General features: G+C 45.6%; 1 protein-coding gene across 2 annotated transcripts in view; it reads left to right on the top strand.

Annotated features, from left to right (window-relative positions):
- TRAPPC12 (trafficking protein particle complex subunit 12) overlaps positions 1–19,919 on the top strand; it is a 115,845-nt gene that overhangs the window by 7,740 nt on the left and 88,186 nt on the right. For both annotated transcript variants that reach the window (XM_040427555.1, XM_040427556.1), the window contains exons 2-3: positions 265–1,481; positions 9,687–9,803. In XM_040427555.1, coding sequence (XP_040283489.1) covers positions 270–1,481; positions 9,687–9,803 — 1,329 coding nt within the window. In that variant the 5' untranslated portion in view covers positions 265–269. The remainder of the gene's footprint in view (positions 1–264; positions 1,482–9,686; positions 9,804–19,919) is intronic.

Here is a 19,919-nt window from a genome sequence, read left to right as displayed (position 1 = left end):
AAAAGACGACCTCAATTGGGGAACGTTTGGTTTAATAGCTGTTTATTGTGCAGTAGACAACTACTGCACAATAAACAGCTATTAAACCAAACGTTCCCCAATTGAGGTCGTCTTTTGTGCGCCAAACAAGTACCCTACCGTGTGCCAGCACACACACCACCCACAACTTTGTCCATGATATGGACAAGAAAAGGACATGTTGTGTTTGTTAGACACACCTTGCTTTAGTGCCATTTTCATCATTGTGTGTTTTGCCCTAAACAGGAGAAATGGAAACCCCTGATACAAGCCCCGAAAAAGAGAAGACTTCCTCCAGTAATGCAGCCGAATCACACTCTACCACGGTCGTAGGGCTCCCACCAACCGACCCCTGCGATGAGCAAGAAGAGATTCTCTTCCAGGATGAAACCATTGATCTTGATGAAGACCCCTATGAATCTGAGGAAAATGTCACCCTCTCCGAAGACGTGGGCAACTTGCTAGACAAAATAAATGAGCAAATGATGGAAAGTGTCCTCATCTCCGACTCTCCCAACATCAGTGAAGATGACGCCGGAGATGTCGGCTGCTTACAAGACAGTGTGGACGAAATAGAGAGCAGCGATACTTTAGGACTCAAACAAGTCACCGATAAAGAGTACGAAGAACAAGCAGACAGTAGGAACAGTACGGAGCGTGACATCAGTCCTGAAGCCTCCAGCGAAGAGACATTGACTATGACCAATGACTTTTTCCAGCAACAGGATTTACCGGTGGTAGAAAAAGAAAAGGTGCAGGTAAAGACGCAATCCCAAGGAGAACACAAGGAAGAACTGGTTACTCCAGTGAGCATGTCCTCTCCAGCAGAAGAGACCATTCCAGTCTGCACCATCTTCAGCCAGTCCAATTCCCAGCAGTCGTTTGTAGTCCACGATGGCTTTGAACCTCAGCTGGTCAAATCGCCCAGTTTTGGAGCGGAGATTAGAAGTGCTGTTAAAACTCGGACACAAGTCGTCCAGCCCAGCCCGAGCCTGAGCAACTTCTTCTCAGATAACGGCCATACCAATTCTTCAGCGACAGACTTTTTCGATTCCTTCACCACTTCATCCACCTTTATCTCTGTCAGTAACCCAAATGCAGCCCCAGGTGCCCCTGAACGGAGCCCAGCGCCAATAACTCCGGACACCAGCCCCTGCCAGGACCCTGTCGCTGTCGGCTTCTTTGTGGGGAACAATTCCCTTGATTCAAGTGGGTCGTCTGCTTTAGTGGAAGTGCCCCAGTCCCCTAAGCCGTTCTCGCAGATCCATAGTGTGTTTGCCGGAAGTGATGATCCCTTTGCCACGGCTCTTAACATGAGTGAGATGGACAGGAGAAACGATGCTTGGCTGCCCTCAGAGGAGACGAGGAACATACTTATTTCTGTAGCTACTCAGCAGTACAACCCTGTGTTCATCGATAAGGAGAAACTGACTATGCCAGGCTTGAAATTTGATAACATTCAGGTAAGCTGACTGCTGGTGTCAACGCACTCCACCAGTTGAAGGGTTGTCTGAACCTCACCTCTCCAGTCCCTTGAAGCAGATCCAGCAATCATGATTTATACTACTGGCATCACTGGGCAGCCATGTCAGTAGACTGGCACGTGACCTCTGAGGCCACTGATGAGCAGCAGTCCTCACATCTGGATCAGCAAGTGACTGGAGGAGTGTATTTTATTTTTTATTTTATATTTTTGTTCATTTTATAAAAAAAATTCTGAAGGTCAGAAAGCACTCAAACTTTATATACAGCCGTCTGTTTTCAGCACCAGTGGCCCCGAGCAAAATGTATAATAACAGTCCATTAAAGGGGGTTTCCATTCTGTTTATATGGGTGGCCTACCCTCAGGATAGGCTGTCAGTATCTCATCGATAAGGGCCCAGTATTTTGTTTCTTCACCATGTTTTCCTATTTCCCAAACTTTTCAGCCATGTGAGTTATGTAGCGTTTTTACGTGGAGCAAGTTGTATTCTTATATTGGCACCATTTTGGACTATATATCATTTAAAAGGGTTTTCCAAGACTTCAATACTGATGACCTATACTCGGGATAGGTCATCCGTATCTGATCGGTGGGGGTTTGACATCCGGGACCCCCACAATCAGCTGTTTCAAGAAGGCAGTGGCACTCCTGTGAGCTTACCAAGCACCGTACATTGTATAGTGTATATATTTACTATGGTGCTGAGCTGCGCCTAGGTCATGTGACAATTGAGCGCGCCGTCACTGGTCTAGGGGGAGCTGAGAGAAGGCCGCGGCACTATTGCAAGCACTGGGAGAGACTGCAAGGTTTTTTTCTTGAGATTTTTTTTCTTCCACATTTAACCCGTAATAAAAGTCTATATCCTTTATCATATTGAGAATAATGTTTTTAGGTTTAAAAAGCTAATGTATATTACAGGTTTCTTTTATAATCATACCGTATATTATTTGGATATGAATACAAAAGCAGATATCTCTGCAGCTGTTTATTGTACAGACAAAAGAAAGGTATGGTTTTAATCAGCATGATGAGCACTACCAGGCAGTATGTCTGGTTTAATAGGGTTGATCCTCTTTAAAGCCTCTTTAACGCTGGGTTCAGACCTGAGCGTACCGAAGGAGCGCTCTGTATGCGCGATTGTATCGCGCGTTTACAGTCCGCGGCTCCGGCAACAAGCAACGCCCATAGACGCGCGATCCCGGAAATCTATGTACGGGAACGCGCGACACTACGCCCCAAAGAAGCTCCTGAACTTCTTGGGGCGTCGGGCGCTTTTACAGCGCGATCGTACGCGCTGTAAAACGCCCAGGTGAGAACCACGCCGATAGGGAAGCATTGGTTTCTCCTTGTTGAGCGTTTTACAGCGCGTAGGAACGCGCTGTAAGACGCTCAGGTCTGAACCGGCTGTAAAGGTCTTGTGCTCTGGGAATAATCCATTTTTTTTAGAAGGGTCCCTTGACCTGCTGCTTTTTTAGAAGGGTCCCTTGACCTGCTGCTTTCAAGTCCCCCAGACACCTTCTACTCAGTGGTCTCGCTCGACTTGTAGGAAATAACCGTTCACCCCCTCACTAGCTGTGACTGGCTGAGTGCTCATTAGAGTGTCACAGTGGGAGAGACAGGAGATAAATAACGTGGTAAGTTAATTTATTTTAAAACTTTACAATGAAAAGGAATGAGCCAGACAACCCCTTTAAAATGGTTTTCTGGGAGTTTAATGATGGCCTGTGATAAATATCTCATATGTGGCGGTCCGACACCCAGCCCGACTGTTTGAAGAGGCTGCATTGCTGCCGTCAGTGCTGTAGCCACCCCACAGATTACCAAGCACAGCGCCGTACATTGTATAGTGGCTGTACTTAGTACTGCAGCACAGGCCCATTCTCTTGAATGGGACTGAGCTGCGCACAGGCCATTTGACTGATGAAAGAGACATTGCTTGCCCAGGAACAGGGGATAGGAAATAAATATTAAACCCCAGGAAACTCCTTTAAAGGATAACTCATATTTTTTTATTTTATTTGCTAGTTTATTAGACCTAGGCATGTATACCTGAGTTATTCTGTAAATGATTGTCAAAAGATCTGTAATTACCTTTATAATAACAGCTATAATGTCTCCTGTCCCTTTCCACTGGTCCCTTTTAAAGACCGTTGCTAGGGCTTGTCAGTCTTCCTTTTAGTATAAACAGAAGACGGAGGGGCGGTCCTTAACACTGCATGACTGCATTAGGCTTCAGAGTGAAGAGGCGTGTCTCAGTAATCCAATCTGATTGGCTGGCAGGAAGCTGCTGGCTACAGCAAGTGTGTATGGGAAGTGAGGGAAAGCAGTTTTGGCCTCAGAGAACTGGCAAAGGAGCCATCTTGAGAAGATCCTCATATTGTAAATGTTTAAACAGCCGTAACTAAGGCAAAAACCCAAGGAAAACAGTGCTATGTGAAAAAACTAATGATTTCTTTATGCATAATGCTGCTGCAGCAGTAGCATATCCTAAAATAGATTTTTTGATGAAAACATGACAGTTATCCTTTAAATATATGCTGAGGATTTAGATAAAAAAAAATCAGTGTTGAAGGGTGGAGAATAAAGCGGTGAACCTAAAATAACTATTTTGATTAGGTTTTGAGCTATATGTGACCAGGAGAAGATGCTTTGCAGTCTGTTATAAGACAGCCAACACTGACACAACTTAGTCCCCAGTTATATCTTATGTCCATACGGAAAAATCTGTCCTGGAGAAGCTCAGACTTCTGACATGTTTCAGACCTGTACGCATCCTCTTTATGTGGTTGGCTTCCTTGTCTATAAGCTTACTGTCTAAGGAACCGTAAATTCAGTTACGGAGGGCGCATACATTTCCCTCCTCTATTAGGACTGTGTCAGTAAAGCGTCAGCAGGACGATACCGTATATCACTGAGTGTAGACGACGGGATATGAAGCAGTATCAGTGGCTCAGTCTCTGTTCACACCTGCCTGGAGGCTCCACCGACACTGTTTAATCCAGCAGGATGACCGACACCGTAGTGGAACCCAACAGACCCCATTATAAGGTTGTGTGGTCAGGGGTTGGGATGCTAAAAAAAAACAAAGAAAATACAGTTTTTAATGGCCATGAAAAATGGACAAACAGCCAGGAAATGGATGCAGAATGGCCATGAAAAACAGACACTGAATCAGATTTTTAAGAGCGTTTTCTGAGATTTTTTTAACTGATGGACTGTCCTTCCCCCCCCCCCCCCCCCCCCCCCCCCCCATATGTGTCAAGGTAGCCTTACTCTTAATCCCATACACAAGATCATTAATAAAGAGATTACAGGTTTGTTCCATTAAAGCCTCATTCACACGTCAGTGATTTCCATCAGTGATTGGGAACCTCCTGCACACGACCGTTTTTTCCCCCCGTTTACTAGCCGTTTTTTGCATTCCGTTTTTCCGTTCCGTTTAAAGATGGAACATGTCCTATTATTGCCCGCAAATCACGTTCCGTGGATCCATTCAAGTCAATGGGTCTGCAAAAAAACGGAACACATACGGAAATGCATCCGTATGTCTTCCGTTTCCGTTCCGTTTTTTGCGGAACCATCTATTGAAAATGTTATGCCCAGCCCAATTTTATCGATGTAATTACTGTATACTGTATATGCCATACGGAAAAACGGAACAGAAACGGAAACAAAAAACGGAACAACGGATCCGTGAAAAACGGACCGCAAAACACTGAAAAAGCCATACGGTCGTGTGCAGGAGGCCTTAAGGGAAGGATCTGCTCCTGTTCTGTGTTTAGCGCTGCACCTGGTTTTGGCTCAAAATCACTGACGGAAATCACTGACCGAACAGTAAAGGGGATCATTGATTGTTGGAGGTCTGACCACTGGGGCCCCTGCTTATCATGAGAACAGGGGCCCATGCTCCTCTGTTTGAATGGAGTGGTGGTCACACATGTGCACTGCCGCTTCATTCCGCTCTATGATGATGCCGGAGATAGCCGAGCACTTGTACTGGTGGTCGTATCTGCTGCTCCATTCAAACGAGGAGGGGGGGACCCCACCGGTTGGACCTCTACCGATCAGACACTTAGGAAGAGATTTATCAAACTGGTGTAAAATAGAACTGGCTTAGTTGCCCATAGCAACCAATCAGATTCCAGATTTCATTTTCCAAGGGAGCTGTGTAAAATGAAAGGAGGAATCTGATTGGTTGCTATGGGCGACTTAGCCAGTTCTACTTTACACCAGTTTGGTAAATCTCCCCCTTATTCTCCATCCTGTGGATAGGATATAAGTTTTCTAAATGGGACAAACCATTTAAAGAGAATTGGGGTTACGCAGATCCTCGTGGTACCCGCTGCTGACTTTACCCCATATTGAATATGTACCATTTTATTATCCACCCCACCACATCTGATCTGATGCTGCCCCGATCCCCACTGCTCTCCACTTCTTGGTGCCGGGCTCGACTCACAGGAAATGGATTGGACTTCCCTCCCAGCCAATCACGGCATGGAGCTGTGTGGGTGGAGCCCAGCGGCAGGGGATAGGAGAGGTAGGTAATTATTTGTAAGCACTTCTGCGGGTTTTTGGTTTATATACAGAATTATTCTGCGGCTTTTCGGACTTGGAACTTCATCCAATTGGCAGCAGTCAGGCCCGATCAGTCCTCACCTCAGTGGGGGTCCACCATAATCCGATTTTTGTAAAATTCACATTCACAGTCTCTTTTAGAGCGATAATTTGACTGCAGACGTTCCCTGTGTAAGTAAGTGTAATATTCTGAGTGACGGCGATAAACGGATGGGGGCAGGGGCTGTCTCACACTTCCCAAGCTGTTCCTCCCGAAATCCTGCAGCCCTGTCATATGCTGTCACCGGAAAGCTCTGAACTCTTTATATAGCGAGAGGAAAGTGCCTGTCAGCAGAACTTCTATACAACCTGTCACTGAAAAAGCACAAATTCTACGCTCGCAGGAAAACTTGTACTTCGCTGGAAATTCTGCCTAATTTAGGGGAAGAAGTTCCATATATATCTGTGCGTTTTTGGTGAAGACTCAGATTTTCTTATTATTGCTCTGCCTTTATGTCTATAGATTAGGGAACCATTCAAAGGGTCTTCAGAAGTAAAGGAGTTTTCTGGGACTTACATACTGATGAGCTATCTCCATTCAATGTCTGATAAGAGGGAGTCCAAGTCCGGGCGCCATGCTGATCAGTTGTCTGAAGGGGTTGGCCTGAGACATTGCGTTCATCGGTCACGTGGACTTTGTGCAGCTCAGTCTCATTCAATTGAATGGATTTGAGCTGCGTTACCAGGCACAGCTACTATATAATGTATGGCACTGTCTTTGGCATACTATGAAGAAGCTGCAGCACTCGGGCGCCCCTTTGAGCGGCTGATTTAGTAGGGATCCTAGGAGTGGGATACCCTGATCTGATGTTTATGATCGGTCCACAGCTTGTATGTGGTATTGCTGCTCAGCCCCATTCACTTCAATAGGACTCAAGTGCAATACCAGACACGTCCTATGGACAGGAGTGGCACTGTTTCTGGAAGAAGCAGCCATGGCTGGCTACCAAAACGGTCGCCAATGCACCTTAAAATTTGCAGATGGTGACGAGACTTTTTAGCCTTGTTGCCATTTGCGACAGGGCTGCCGCGCTGTAGCTGAATATTGCAGCGGGGCACGGGAGCCAATAATTCCTTACCCCGCCGCTGATCACCTATGCTGTCATAGGCTACAGGCCTGAGGCTTATTTGGTAGTGAAATCCCAGCACAGGTGGGCGTGACGACGTCATCACGCCCGCCTGTGCCGGGACGCACAGCAGTGTGGTGTGCGCATCTGCGTCGCACCATCCCAGGCCATACCAGCAGCTAGTGAGCGCCAGTGAAAGGACACAGGTGAGTATAAGATTTAACTTTTTTTTTTTTTTTTTTTTATTGCCAACATTACATAAGGGGGTGCACTGGGGTGATATTACTGGCCATAAGGGGGGCACTGGGGGGGGGGGGGGGACATTACTGGCCATAAGGGGGGCACTGGGGGGGGGACATTACTGGCCACAAGGGGGCATTGGAGGACGGTGTGGGGGGAATTACTACTGTGGAGCATATTAATACTGTGGGGGTAGTGTGGGGAAATTACTATAGGGGGCAGTGTGGGAGAAAATTACTACATAAAGGCAGTGAGGGGGGATGTTACTACTGTGCGGGCAGTGTGGGGGGGGGGGAATTACTATGTGAGGGCATTGTGGGGGGGAATTAATATACGGTATGGTTTTATTATTATTACTGGGGGCACTCTAGGTGGCATTTATAATTGCTGTAGACACTATATGGACATTATTTCTACTGGGATCACAATTCTTTCTGAAGTATAGTACCTGGGGCATTGGGGAGCACCACTGGCACAGTATTGGGAGTGGCAGCAGGATGACATTCCTGGGGCACCAGGATGGTGGGGGGTGTTGATGGAAAAATTGAGAAATCTAACGTGTCTGTAACAAACTCTGTAGAGACAAGATGCGGCTGAAAGAATTTGTCATGGAGGTCTGGGTCAAATGTAGGAGAAAAGGAAAGAGAAGGTCTACATGAGTGGAGATGTCACTGGATGTAACAGGTATGTGGTGCTGTATTCTCCTATATGTAGTGCTGGCTCATTACTGTGACCTGCGTCTCTACTGCGTCTTTTCTTTTATATGTATTTTTCATATTTTTCCGTTTAGGAGCCAATGGCTTTTTTTTTTTTTTTTTTTTTTTTTTTTTTTTAGGAGCCAATGGCTTTTTTTTTTTTTTTTTTTATAATAATCCTGAACTCAAACCAGCCTCTAAATAAAAAATTTAAAAAAAATCCCTGAAAGGATAACGGGTAACATCTGATGTGTGACAGCTACCCGTGACCACTGCAGCGATGACCCCAGGAGGGTCCACACATTGCAGCGATAGGACGCAAGCAACTGGGCAGCTTTCTCAGCTTTTCCTAGGCCATGTGACACATTGATCGTTCGCATGGTCTAGGCGCAGTGCAGTCCCATTGAAGTGAATGAGGCTGAGTGCAATACCAATCACAGCCACTACCAAATGGACGGCGCTGTGCTTGGTGGGCAGGCTGGATAGAAGGCCTATCCAGAGGATTGCTCATCAATAGTAAAGTCTCAGAAAACCCTTTTAACTGGGGAATGAGCAGAACACATACATGGTGCCCTCCTTTTTATCCTTTCCTGGACTCCTCTTCTGCCATCCAAGATGGCCGCACTTCTTCTCAGGCTACCTGATGCTTACTGTGCATCGGCAGTCCAATACACTTCCTGCCCATCAGGCCCTGCTTTCGGATTGGTCAGCACTTCTCACATGAGCAGTGCTGGCCAATCCAAGGGCAGCAGGAAGTGTCATAGGCTACCAAATTTATAGTGTTCATCAGGCAGTCTGAGAATCAGTGCGGCCATCTTGGATGGTAGAAGAGGAGCCCTGGAATTGGCAGGTCTGCAGCTGAAAAGATGAAAAAGAGGGCCACTTTGTACATGTTCTGTTCGACCTCAGTTAATATGAATTAGTTTCTTGATCTGAAGGAACGCTTTAACCTGCAGACAAATATGGGGCTTTCACAGAACGGGTCAGTCCTCTTTTCAGAGGTTCGGCAGCTTTTCTTCCACATCTCCTTTCTCAGAATACAATTAATAGGATATCAGTTTATCTCTGGGCTCTTTCCCCTCTCCTTCTCCCATCTTCTTCTCCAGTTGGGTGCCCTTTATTCTTGCACCCTTTCTGCTGCCTTTTGGTTAGTGACATACGTGTAGCATGTATACTGGCCTCATGGTTTCTTGAGCTTGGTCTTATTGTTTTTTTATGTTATGTGAACACTAAATATGCTTTACCTACCCACGTGGTTATATAGACATGTGATGGTCAAGACCAATGTTAGGGTTGGGGGGTTAGGGTAGGGTAAGGGGGGGAGGGAGTTTGGAAAGGTCAAGTTTTTGGTATTTTTTGCCCATAATATGTTTTAGCAAAGGTATATGTATTGTATGGATTCATGATAATACTGAGTGGTGATATACATATGAGTAATGTTGTTCACTGAATCCGCATTGTGGATAATGTAAAGAAAGAAAAAGTCAACGTATTGTATTATGTTATAATATGTATTTATTGTTTAATAAAAACGATTTGATTCAAAATATGCTTTACCTGTTTCAGGGGGATGCGGTGAGGGAACTTATGCTGCGCTTCCTGGGTGAACAAGCCGCCATGAAAAGACAGGTCTTCACCTCCAACTCAGTAGAACAGACCTTCCTGGGACTGAAACAGCTTCTTGTAAGTATACTGTACGTCTCTGACAGAAAGGCAGGGCTTGTATCGGGGTTGTCTTGTACGACTTGCTCAGCTGAATGTAATGGTAGCTTTCACTTAGAGACCCATTAAGCAGGGGTGGACCCAAGCCATTCTGTGCACCCTTACTCCTCCTACTTCCTCTGCCAGCCCCTCCCGGGCCAGGTGAGAGGACTATGCAGGGACCTGACCCTGTCAGTCAAGAAGAGTGAGGAGCAAGTTGCAAAGAGTGGCTTGGGCCCACCCTCAGTGGAGTTTGCATATGTATTAGGCTAGTTTCACACTAGCGGCAGGGGACTGGCAGGCTGTTCTGTCCGTCCTGCCGCTAGTTCACGTGTGCCCCCGGACTGCCGCTCCGTCCCTATTGACTATAATGGAGACAGGGGCGGGTTCCGCCGGCAGCGCGCACCGAGAGGTGGCCGGACTAAAAGTACTGCATGCAGGAGTCCCCTGCCGCTAGTGTGAAAGTACCCTTAAAAGTACTTTTGTCCCAGGTTGAAGCAATGGTATCATTACATTCAGCAGAGCTAGCCCTACAAGGCATTGTGCCTGGTTTAAAGGAGTTTTCCAGGTGTTTAATATTGATGACCTATCCACAGGATAGGTCATCAGTATTAGATTGGTGGGGGTTGAACACCCGGCACCCCCTCCGATCAGCTGTTTGAGGAGGCCATGCTGCTGTAGTGAGCACTGCAGCTTACCAAGCACAGCGTTATCCTTTTGCGGATAGTGGCTGTGCTTGGTATTGCAGCTCAGCCCCATTCACTTGAATGGGACTGAACTGCGCACAGGCCATGCAACCGATTAACGTGTGACATTGATGGCATAAGAAGAGGCCACAGCGCTCACTGGAGCACCATGGTCTCTTCAAACAGCTGATGGGCGAAGGTGCTGGGAATCAGACTACTGATCTGATATTGATAGCCTATAATGAGCACAGGCCATCATTATCAAAATCTTGGGAAAACCCTTTAACACTGAATTGCCTGGTGTCCGATTTCCTTTAACATGAGGTATGTGTACTGTATTTAGATGGGATACTAATACTGCAAGGTTTGTTTTGTGTTGTAAGGTTTCATTTTAGTTGTTCGTCCCTTTAATAATTTCTTGTTAGTGTGGTGAGCAGATTCAGGACCCTATTGTTCTACAGTTACCAGGACTGATAACTGGGCCACAATCCTAAAGCCTGTATTACACAGGCCAATTGAGCAAGCGATTTTCGGGAGGGAAACATTATCAATATCTGCTAGCTAGCGGAGGAGACCACCAATCTCTGCAGCATGGGGAGCAACGATCGTTATGCCATCGCTTGTCCTCATGCTGTCTGGTGGATTGCCGGCGGCAGATCGGAATTAAACAGCACGATTTGCTGTCAGCCAACTATGATTTTTAAGCATGCTTAAAAATCCAAATTTCCTGATGAACGAGCGTTTGCTCGTTAGCGATCATCTGCCGAAAAATCGTCTGGTGTAATACAGCCTTAAAGGGAACCTGTCACCGGGATTTTGTGTATAGAGCTGAGGACATGGGTTGCTAGATGGCCGCTAGCACATCCGCAATACCCAGTCCCCATAGCTCTGTGTGCTTTTATTGTGTAAAAAAAACCTATTTTATTCATATGCAAATTATCCTGAGACGAGTCCTGTCCCTGAGATGAGTCAGGGACAGGACTCATCTCAGGTAATTTGCATATGCATCAAATCGGTTTTTTTACACAATAAAAGCACACAGAGCTATGGGGACTGGATATTGCTGATGTGCTAGCGGCCATCTAGCAACCCATGTCCTCAGCTCTATACACAAAATCCCAGTGACAGGTTCCCTTTAAGGCCGGAGGTCATTGTACATGCATTCTCACCCTGGAGACTTATTAGGTGGGCACTGGTCTAGGTTTAAAAGATCTGTACAGGTAACAGAAATGAAGTTCCAAAACGTCTGTGTAAGAACTACTCATCTCTTGCACATTAATTGCAGGTTAGGCTGAGTTCACACTTGGTCATTTTTTTCCATCAGTTATTGTGAGCTAAAACCAGGCGTAGGTCAAAAACACAGAACAGGTGCAAATCTTTCCATTAAACCTCATCTGTGAGTAGGCTTCACTCCTGGTTTTGGCTGACAATAACTGATGTAAATAACTGTCCAAATAACTGATGTGTGAACTGGGCCTTAAGTGATTATTTATGTGCCTAAGGCCTCATGCACACAACTGTATGTATTTTGTGGTCCGCAAAAAACGGATCTGCAAAAAATACGGATGACTTCCGTGTGCATTCCGTATTTTGCGGAACGGAGCAGCTGGCCCCTGATAGAACAGTACTATCCTTGTTCTATCCATGTTCTGTTTTTTTGCGGAACGGAAATACGGACATACGGAAACAGAATGCACATGGAGTAACTTCCATTTTTTTGCGAACCCATTGAAATGAATGGTTCCATTTACGGTCCGCAAAAAAAAGGAATGGATACGGAAAGAATATACGTTCTGGTGCATGAGCCCTTATGTTGTATGTGATCTGTATCTTTATATGTCTTCTACCATTGTTTGGTAAACTTTTTATTCACTTAGCCATTGTTTTAGCCCATTTATTCCCGTACCATAGAATCCACCATAAAGCAGTTTTTATCATTCACAAAAATAATGTATCCTTGAAGATTATTCAGTTAATCTACCCCGCCTCTATGTTCTTGGAAACATCAGGTCAGACCTATTTCTCATTGTAAGGCAACTGGCTCTGGCATGTGCTAGCTCTGTTTGATATACAAGACTAAGCATGCTGATTAGGAGAGAATAAATACCTGTGTTTTGTTTGTTTTTCGAAAAATTACATTTGGGATAATGTATATGGTGCCATTGTATTTTAAGGACGCAGACTAAAATAAAATTACATCGTTCACATTCATTTTATTTTACTTTGTTCATTAATTTTTTTTTCAAAATACATGTAAAATACTTGTTATGACAGTATCATATACTTTGGGATTGTATTGCAGTAGAATAGGATTGTCACATGATTTACTCACACTTTCTTGGCTTTTCCTGCTGCATCCTGTAAGCCGAGAAAGCGGTCATGCGACTAAATCACGTGACCGCCACCATATTGCTTCCTATGGATAGGTAGGCCACAGTTTTGAAATATTTACATACACGGGCAGCCATGTGTCTGATTGGTAGGGGTCCAATTAATGGGACCCCCGAGATCATGAGAATGGAGGTCCTGTGTCCTCCCTGTATGACTGGAGCATACAAGGATGCCTGACCAGTGCTCCACATATATGGGGAGACTTAGGACATCCATTCTTGTGATCCCAGCAGATTCCATTCAGTTGGATCCTTATGCCCAGTCCTGTAGATGGGGGGTGGACACCTTTGTAAAAAGAAGCCCCGCCCTTCGAGAAGCCCCACCCCTCACAGACATCTCGCTCACCGGGAGCAGCTCCAGACTACATTGTGGTTACAGGACCTGTGGTGATGTGTGTGTGTGTGTGTGGGAGGAGTTAGGGGAACACGGGCTCCTGTAGGACTGTGCTGGTGGAGAATGCAGAGGTACTTTATGTATGGAAGGTGTGTATAAAGCAGGGCTATGTCAGTGTAACCAGTCTATTGTACAGTTTTCTGTGTGTAATGTGCACATTGTAGTTCTATCTGTGTAATGGACGCGTAGCAGAGCTGTGTGTGCAATGTGTATATAGTAAACTATCTGTGTAATGGGCATGTGGTAGAACTGTGTATGTAATATGTATGTAGTAGTGTCAGGTGGCCCCTGTGTATGGCAGCGTCGGGTGGCCCCTGTGTATGGCAGCGTCGGGTGGGCGCAGTGTATTAGGGATCGACCAATATTGATTTTTTTTTAGAGCCAATACCGATAACCTGTGAAATTTCAGGCCGATAGCTGATAACTTATACTGATATTCTGTGCATTTTCATTTTTGAAAAAAAATTAAAATTCTGTTACGGCATTCACAACATAGGAGATTTAAAAAAAATATTTTTTAATAGTTTGGACTTTTCGGATGTAGCAATATGTAATATGTTTTTCCACCAATGAGGAGGAGAGGACCCTGTGGCCACTGCCACCAATGATTTTCAATGATTTTAACACTGGGGGGTTGGGGGGGACGCACTGTGCCACCAATGATTTTGATACTGGGGGGTGGGGGGGAGGGCGCACTGTGCCACCAATGTTTTTAATACTGGGGGGTGGGGGGGGTGGCGCATAGCGCCACCAATGTTTTTGATACTAGAGAGGGCGCACTGCGCCACCAATGATAATTAACGTTTTATACAGTGTCGGCGTAGAATCGCATAGCTGGCACCTGCCTCTGACAGGAAGCTGCGATCAGCGGCACCTGAGGGGTTAACTGCCGCTGATCGCAGCTTCCTGTCATATAGGCTGGGCACCGCCTCCTGTATTTGTATTAGACGTTAACTTTCATTGGTGGCGCAGTGCGTCCGCCCCTATCTCTCCTCATTGGCAGCATTTCACAGGGGGAGGGAGAGCGTGACTCCTTCTTCTCCCCTGTGCTGCTTAGGGAACATGGCGCGCTGACAGCAGCGCGCTTATGTTCTGTGATAACTTTGAAAATCATGAATATCTGCCGATAATTGGTCAATACCCACTGTGTATGGCAGTGTCGGGTGGGCCCCGTGTATGGCAGCGTCGGGTGGGCCCCGTGTATGGCAGCGTCGGGTGGGCCCCGTGTATGGCAGCGTCGGGTGGGCCCCGTGTATGGCAGGGTCGGGTGGGCCCCGTGTATGGCAGGGTCGGGTGGGCCCCGTGTATGGCAGGGTCGGGTGGGCCCCGTGTATGGCAGCATTAGGCGGGCGCAGTGTATGGCAGCATTAGGTGGGCCCCGTGTATGGCAGCATTAGGCGGGCGCAGTGTATGGCAGCGTCGGGTGGGCCCCGTGTATGGCAGCATTAGGCGGGCGCAGTGTATGGCAGCAGTGGTATTATGTTTAGTGTATGATGTTGGATAAATGTAAAATTGTCTACATTTATTTCTGCATGGGAGACTAGCAATGGTTTCTCTGCAGAGATATCGGCCTCATAACGTTATGTGGGCCTGTGCATTATATATGTGAATTACCGCAAAATTTGTACTTCTCCTCGGCTAAAAATACTCCTCAAAATTGTTAAGAGGAGTATTTTTACTCTTCTGGAAAAAATGTAGTGCGACCTCTGGTCAGGGAGCCCTGTGATGAAACACTGTGGCTGGCATAGTCAGGGGGCATTATGGATGCTAACGTGATGAGGCACTGTGTCTGTCATAATCAGTTGGCACTGTGGTTGGCAATATGATAATGCACTGTGGATGGCATAGTCAGGAGGCACTTTAACTGGCATAGTTAGCGGACATTATGCCTGCTACTGTGATTGGGCAATGTGTCTGGCATAGTCTGGGAAGACTGGCTGCCAGTGTTATGAGGCACTGCCTTTTTTGTGCTGTCTGGACTGTCTCACCCATAGGAAAGAGACAGTAAAAATTGTATTTTCTACTTTTATGTTTCTAATTGTGCGTCTTATTGTCTGAAATACGGTGGATGTGCACCATTAGCTAACCCAACCCTACGATGTGTCTTGTACCTGGTTAAGATTTAACCTGGCGAGTCTCATGGTGGTCACCATCTGTAGGGAGAAGGATAGACCCCTGAAATTAGGGTTAATGAGCAGAGGTTATTAGACTGCAGCTATACATCTACTGCAGGGAAGCTAGACTTTCATTGTTTTTTTTGTTTTATGATTTTTAGATGGAATTGACTGTTTGTTTATTTCTTTATTCCCTTAGTCCTTTGTTGCACACAAGGCAGTCTGGAGTTCAGCTGCTATGCGGAGGGCTAGAAACATACAGGATGCAATAAGGAGAGTTATGAAATATTAAAAAATGAGCTTTGAGTCATGAGGGCGGCTGGGTATACGGTGACCTGGATTTGATGCTTGCTGTATTAGTGTGAGGATCACCGCTGTGCATAAACATCATCCATTTATTTGTTCTCTGCCCTATTTTTCCGCCTCTTGTCTGGTGTGCACCGAGTCCCGCTGCGTTTTATGCTCTCATCCATAATCCCCAGGCAGCTGCCGCGTTTTCTCTACCATGTATTGAAATACAGCCGTCATTACTACTTGTGTGCTACTTTGACTTTTCTGTTTTCTTGTTCCCCTTTCCATTGTAATGTCTGAGGATAAGCAGCTTTAGATTGTTCTTAAAGGGGTTATCCCATGACTAATGTAAAAAATAAAAATCAGACATCATTTAGTACATGACTATCTCTTTCTAACAAAGCTAGAACCAGCCCTGTATCTGTACGATCTCCCCATTCATTGCTCTGCTAGATTTATATCAAGCTGAAAGCTCGGGGGGAGTGTCTTTCCTGCTGCAGCTCAGGGGGCGTGTCTCAGCTCTCCCAATCACAGCTCAGGAGGCAGTTGAAGGATGAAACTGAGCATGTGCGGCCTCCTCAGTGAGCAGGACAAAGAAATAAGAAAAAAACTAACCTTATGTGGCGCTAAACAGATACATTTTATAGAGTAACTCAGTGGCTGTGCAAAATTTGTAATTACATGCTATTACAAAAGTATTCAGATCCAGGTGCTGGTTTAAAAACTGTAGAATATTTTTCGCGGGACAACCCCTTTAACAGAAGAAGCAGATTTTGTTTAATACATTTCCCAAACAAATATTTATATCTAAATAATCAAAACTACCTGGACCTATTTTTATTTAACCTCTTCCCACCTAAGCCATTTTGGATCAAACGCTGAGCCCCATTTTTAAAATCTAACACGGGTCATTTTTATGTGGTAAAAACTTTGGAAAGCTTTTATTTATTCAAGTGATTCTGAGATTTTTTTTTTTTTTTTTTTTTTTTTTTGTGAAACGTTGGGGGGGATTTAATAGATAATGGCAGTTTTAATTTGCCCTGGCGTGAGATTTGCCGCAATTATTAAGAGACACACACACCTCTTTAATAATTGTGGTGCTTGTCACTAAACTGAAATCTAGTCCAGCTTGAGACGAGAGTAGATTTCTGGGGTGATGTGCACAAGTTATCTGGCTCACATGTTTTTAAAGGGAACCTGTCACCATGCAGATGTAATGAAATCTGCCAGCAGGAGGCGCTGAGCAGATTGATTTAGAATTCAGTAGGAAAAGATTCAGCATGACTTATATTTTATTCCTGTAAATTCCTGCTCATTCTGGCCTTTGAAGTCCAAGAGGTGGTCCGATCAGTGAGTGTTACCTATACACTTCTGTATAGGGTCCACCGTTCACAGTAGGTGATATCACAGCTTATCTCCTCCCTCCTGACCTCTGCACAGGTCACAGAGCATGCCTAGAAGACTCCCCCATAGAAGTCAATGAGGTCCCCTCCTGACCATTGTGTCTATGGCCCATGGGGCTGCTGTTAAGCATATCTCTAAATGCTGTTAGAAACACCTCAGGCAAGATGGCCGCCTCCTTAAACATGTTCAGGAAATGCTGTAAATCCTCTGGGTCATTGTATGGCTTCTGGCCACTATAGCAACTATCGGCACCCCACAATCACATCACAGGGACCCCCCTTCCTTTGTCAATTCACTTAGATGCCACATTTGCTATTAACTTGAGCATCCAGCAGGTTAAACTGCTGGGATTGCAGCTGTCTCCAATAAGTTGCAGCAACTGAACCCTGAATCCATAGGTATGTTAATATCAAGATGGCTCCCCTGTCTACTGATGTAGAACTGGTGCACCAATCAATTGGGACTCGCCCGATCACTAATGGGTTAAATAGAATTATACAGTAAACTAGAAAAGCTACAATTTCTGGGGAAATTGTGTGAAGTGTTCTTGCCTCCACCAGTAGCTTACAACTGGAGTGGGCGGAGTAACTGGGTAACCTAATCGTTGGGCTGGTTGCACCTAAGGGTCGGAGTGGCTGCACCTAAAAGTCGGGGTGGGTGCACCTAATCGTCGGGGTGGGTGCACCTAATCGTCGGGGTGGTTGCACCAAAAAGTCGGGGTGGTTGCACCAAAAAGTCGGGGTGGGTGCACCTAATCGTTGTGGTGGTTGCACCTAAGGGTCGGGGTGGTTGCACCTAAGGGTCGGGGTGGGTGCACCTAATCGTTGGGGTGGTTGCACCTAAGGGTCGGAGTGGGTGCACCTAAGGGCTAGGGCGGGGGCACCCATGAGTCACCTAGTAGTCCGGGGGGGGGTCACCTGGTGGTCTAAGTTAAATGGCTGAAATTTGATTGGCTATTTTAGGCTCCGCCCACTTTTTAAAATTTGCATCCCAGTCACCCATTGACCAACTGTTCCAAGTTTAGTGACTTTGCCATTGACCCTCTAAGAGCAGCGGCAGTTTTAAATTTTCCCATTAAAACATATGGCTGAAATTTGATTGGCCGTTGTAGACTCCGCCCACTTTTAAACATTTGAATTCTAGTCACCTATTAACCGAATATATTAAGTTTAACAACCCTGCCATTAACAATGTTGAAATGGCAGCAATTAAAAATTTTCTCATTGAAGTCAATAGGGAAAATCTGATTGGTTGTTTGTAGCTCCGCCCACTTTTTAATGTCCCCAAAATGTGACAGAAATTTTGAGGTTGACCCCATGACTAAGTGACCCAAGTTTGGTCAGTTTAACTCCGAAGCTGTATGAGTGACAAACGTTTGCATTTTTCCAATAAAACTCTATGGGAGAAAAAAAGAGGTTTTCGGCGCCCGCCCCAGGGGCCCGGAGGGTGGGATCGGTTAACAAAGCACAAGCAAGATACTCGGGTATGTGCCGACCAAGAGTGCAAAGTTCGGTATTTATTCTCCTAAATCTGTGGGAGGAGTAGCAATTTGAACGTCTCATTATAGTCAATAGGGGGAATTTGATTGGTTCTGTGTGGCCCCGCCCACATTTTAGGGTCTCCGAAATGTTCTAACAAATTGCGCGTTGACCCCATGACTAAGTGACCCAAGTTTGGTGACTTTAGTTTCAAATCTGTGCGACTGGGAGAGATTTAAAAATTTTCTCTGTCAAAGTCAATGGGAAAAAATGTGGATTTTGGGGGCCCGTTCCAGGGGCCCGGAGGGTGGGATCGGTTAACAAAGCACAAGCAAGGTACTCGGGTGGGTGCCGACCAAGTCTGCAAAGTTTGGAATTTGTACTCCTAAAAATGTGTGAGGAGTAGCAAATTGAACGTCTCATTACAGTCAATGGGGAGATTTTGATTGGTTCTGTGTGGCCCCGCCCACATTTTGGGGTCCCCGAAATGTGCCAAAAATTTTCGGGTTGACCCCATGACTAAGTGACCCAAGTTTGGTGACTTTAGCGTCAAACCCTGGCGAGTGGGAGCGATTTGAAAATGCACCCTGTCAAAGTCTATGGGAAAAAAGGGGGCTTCCGGGGCCCGCCACGGGGGCCCCGGGGTCGGGATCGCTCCACAAAGTAATAGCAATCCGATCGGGAACAATCTGCACGTTTTGGTAAATTTTTGTCTATGTAGTGTAAAAACTGTGGGAGGAGTTAGGGTGGCAAATTTGGCTATAATAAGAATAATAAGAATAATATATATGTGAGATAACATTAAGTGGTCTTGCTATGCAAGAACACTTAATAACTAGAAAAGCTACAATTTCTGGGGAAATTGTGTGAAGTGTTCTTGCCTCCACCAGTAGCTTACAACTGGAGTGGGCGGAGTAACTGAGTGGAGTGGCTTGAGTAACTGTTGTGTGGTTGGAGTGGCTGGAGTAACTGTGGAAAGGTTGGACTGGGCAGAGTAACTTTATGGAGTGGTCACCTGGTAGTCCGGTGGGGGGGGTCACCTGGTGGTCTAAGTTAAATGGCTGAAATTTGATTGGCTATTTTAGGCTCCGCCCACTTTTTCAAATTTGAATCCCAGTCACCCATTGACCAACTGTTCCAAGTTTAGTGACTTTGCCATTGACCCTTTAAGAGCAGCGGCAGTTTTAAATTTTCCCATTAAAACATATGGCTGAAATTTGATTGGCCGTTGTAGACTCCGCCCACTTTTAAACATTTGAATTCTAGTCACCTATTAACCGAATATATTAAGTTTAACAACCCTGCCATTAACATTGTTGAAATGGCAGCAATTAAAAATTT

Source organism: Bufo bufo, chromosome 4, assembly GCF_905171765.1.
Source record: "Bufo bufo chromosome 4, aBufBuf1.1, whole genome shotgun sequence".
In the NCBI taxonomy this organism is placed as follows: domain Eukaryota; kingdom Metazoa; phylum Chordata; class Amphibia; order Anura; family Bufonidae; genus Bufo; species Bufo bufo.
This window is presented reverse-complemented; position numbering and strand designations above follow the sequence as displayed.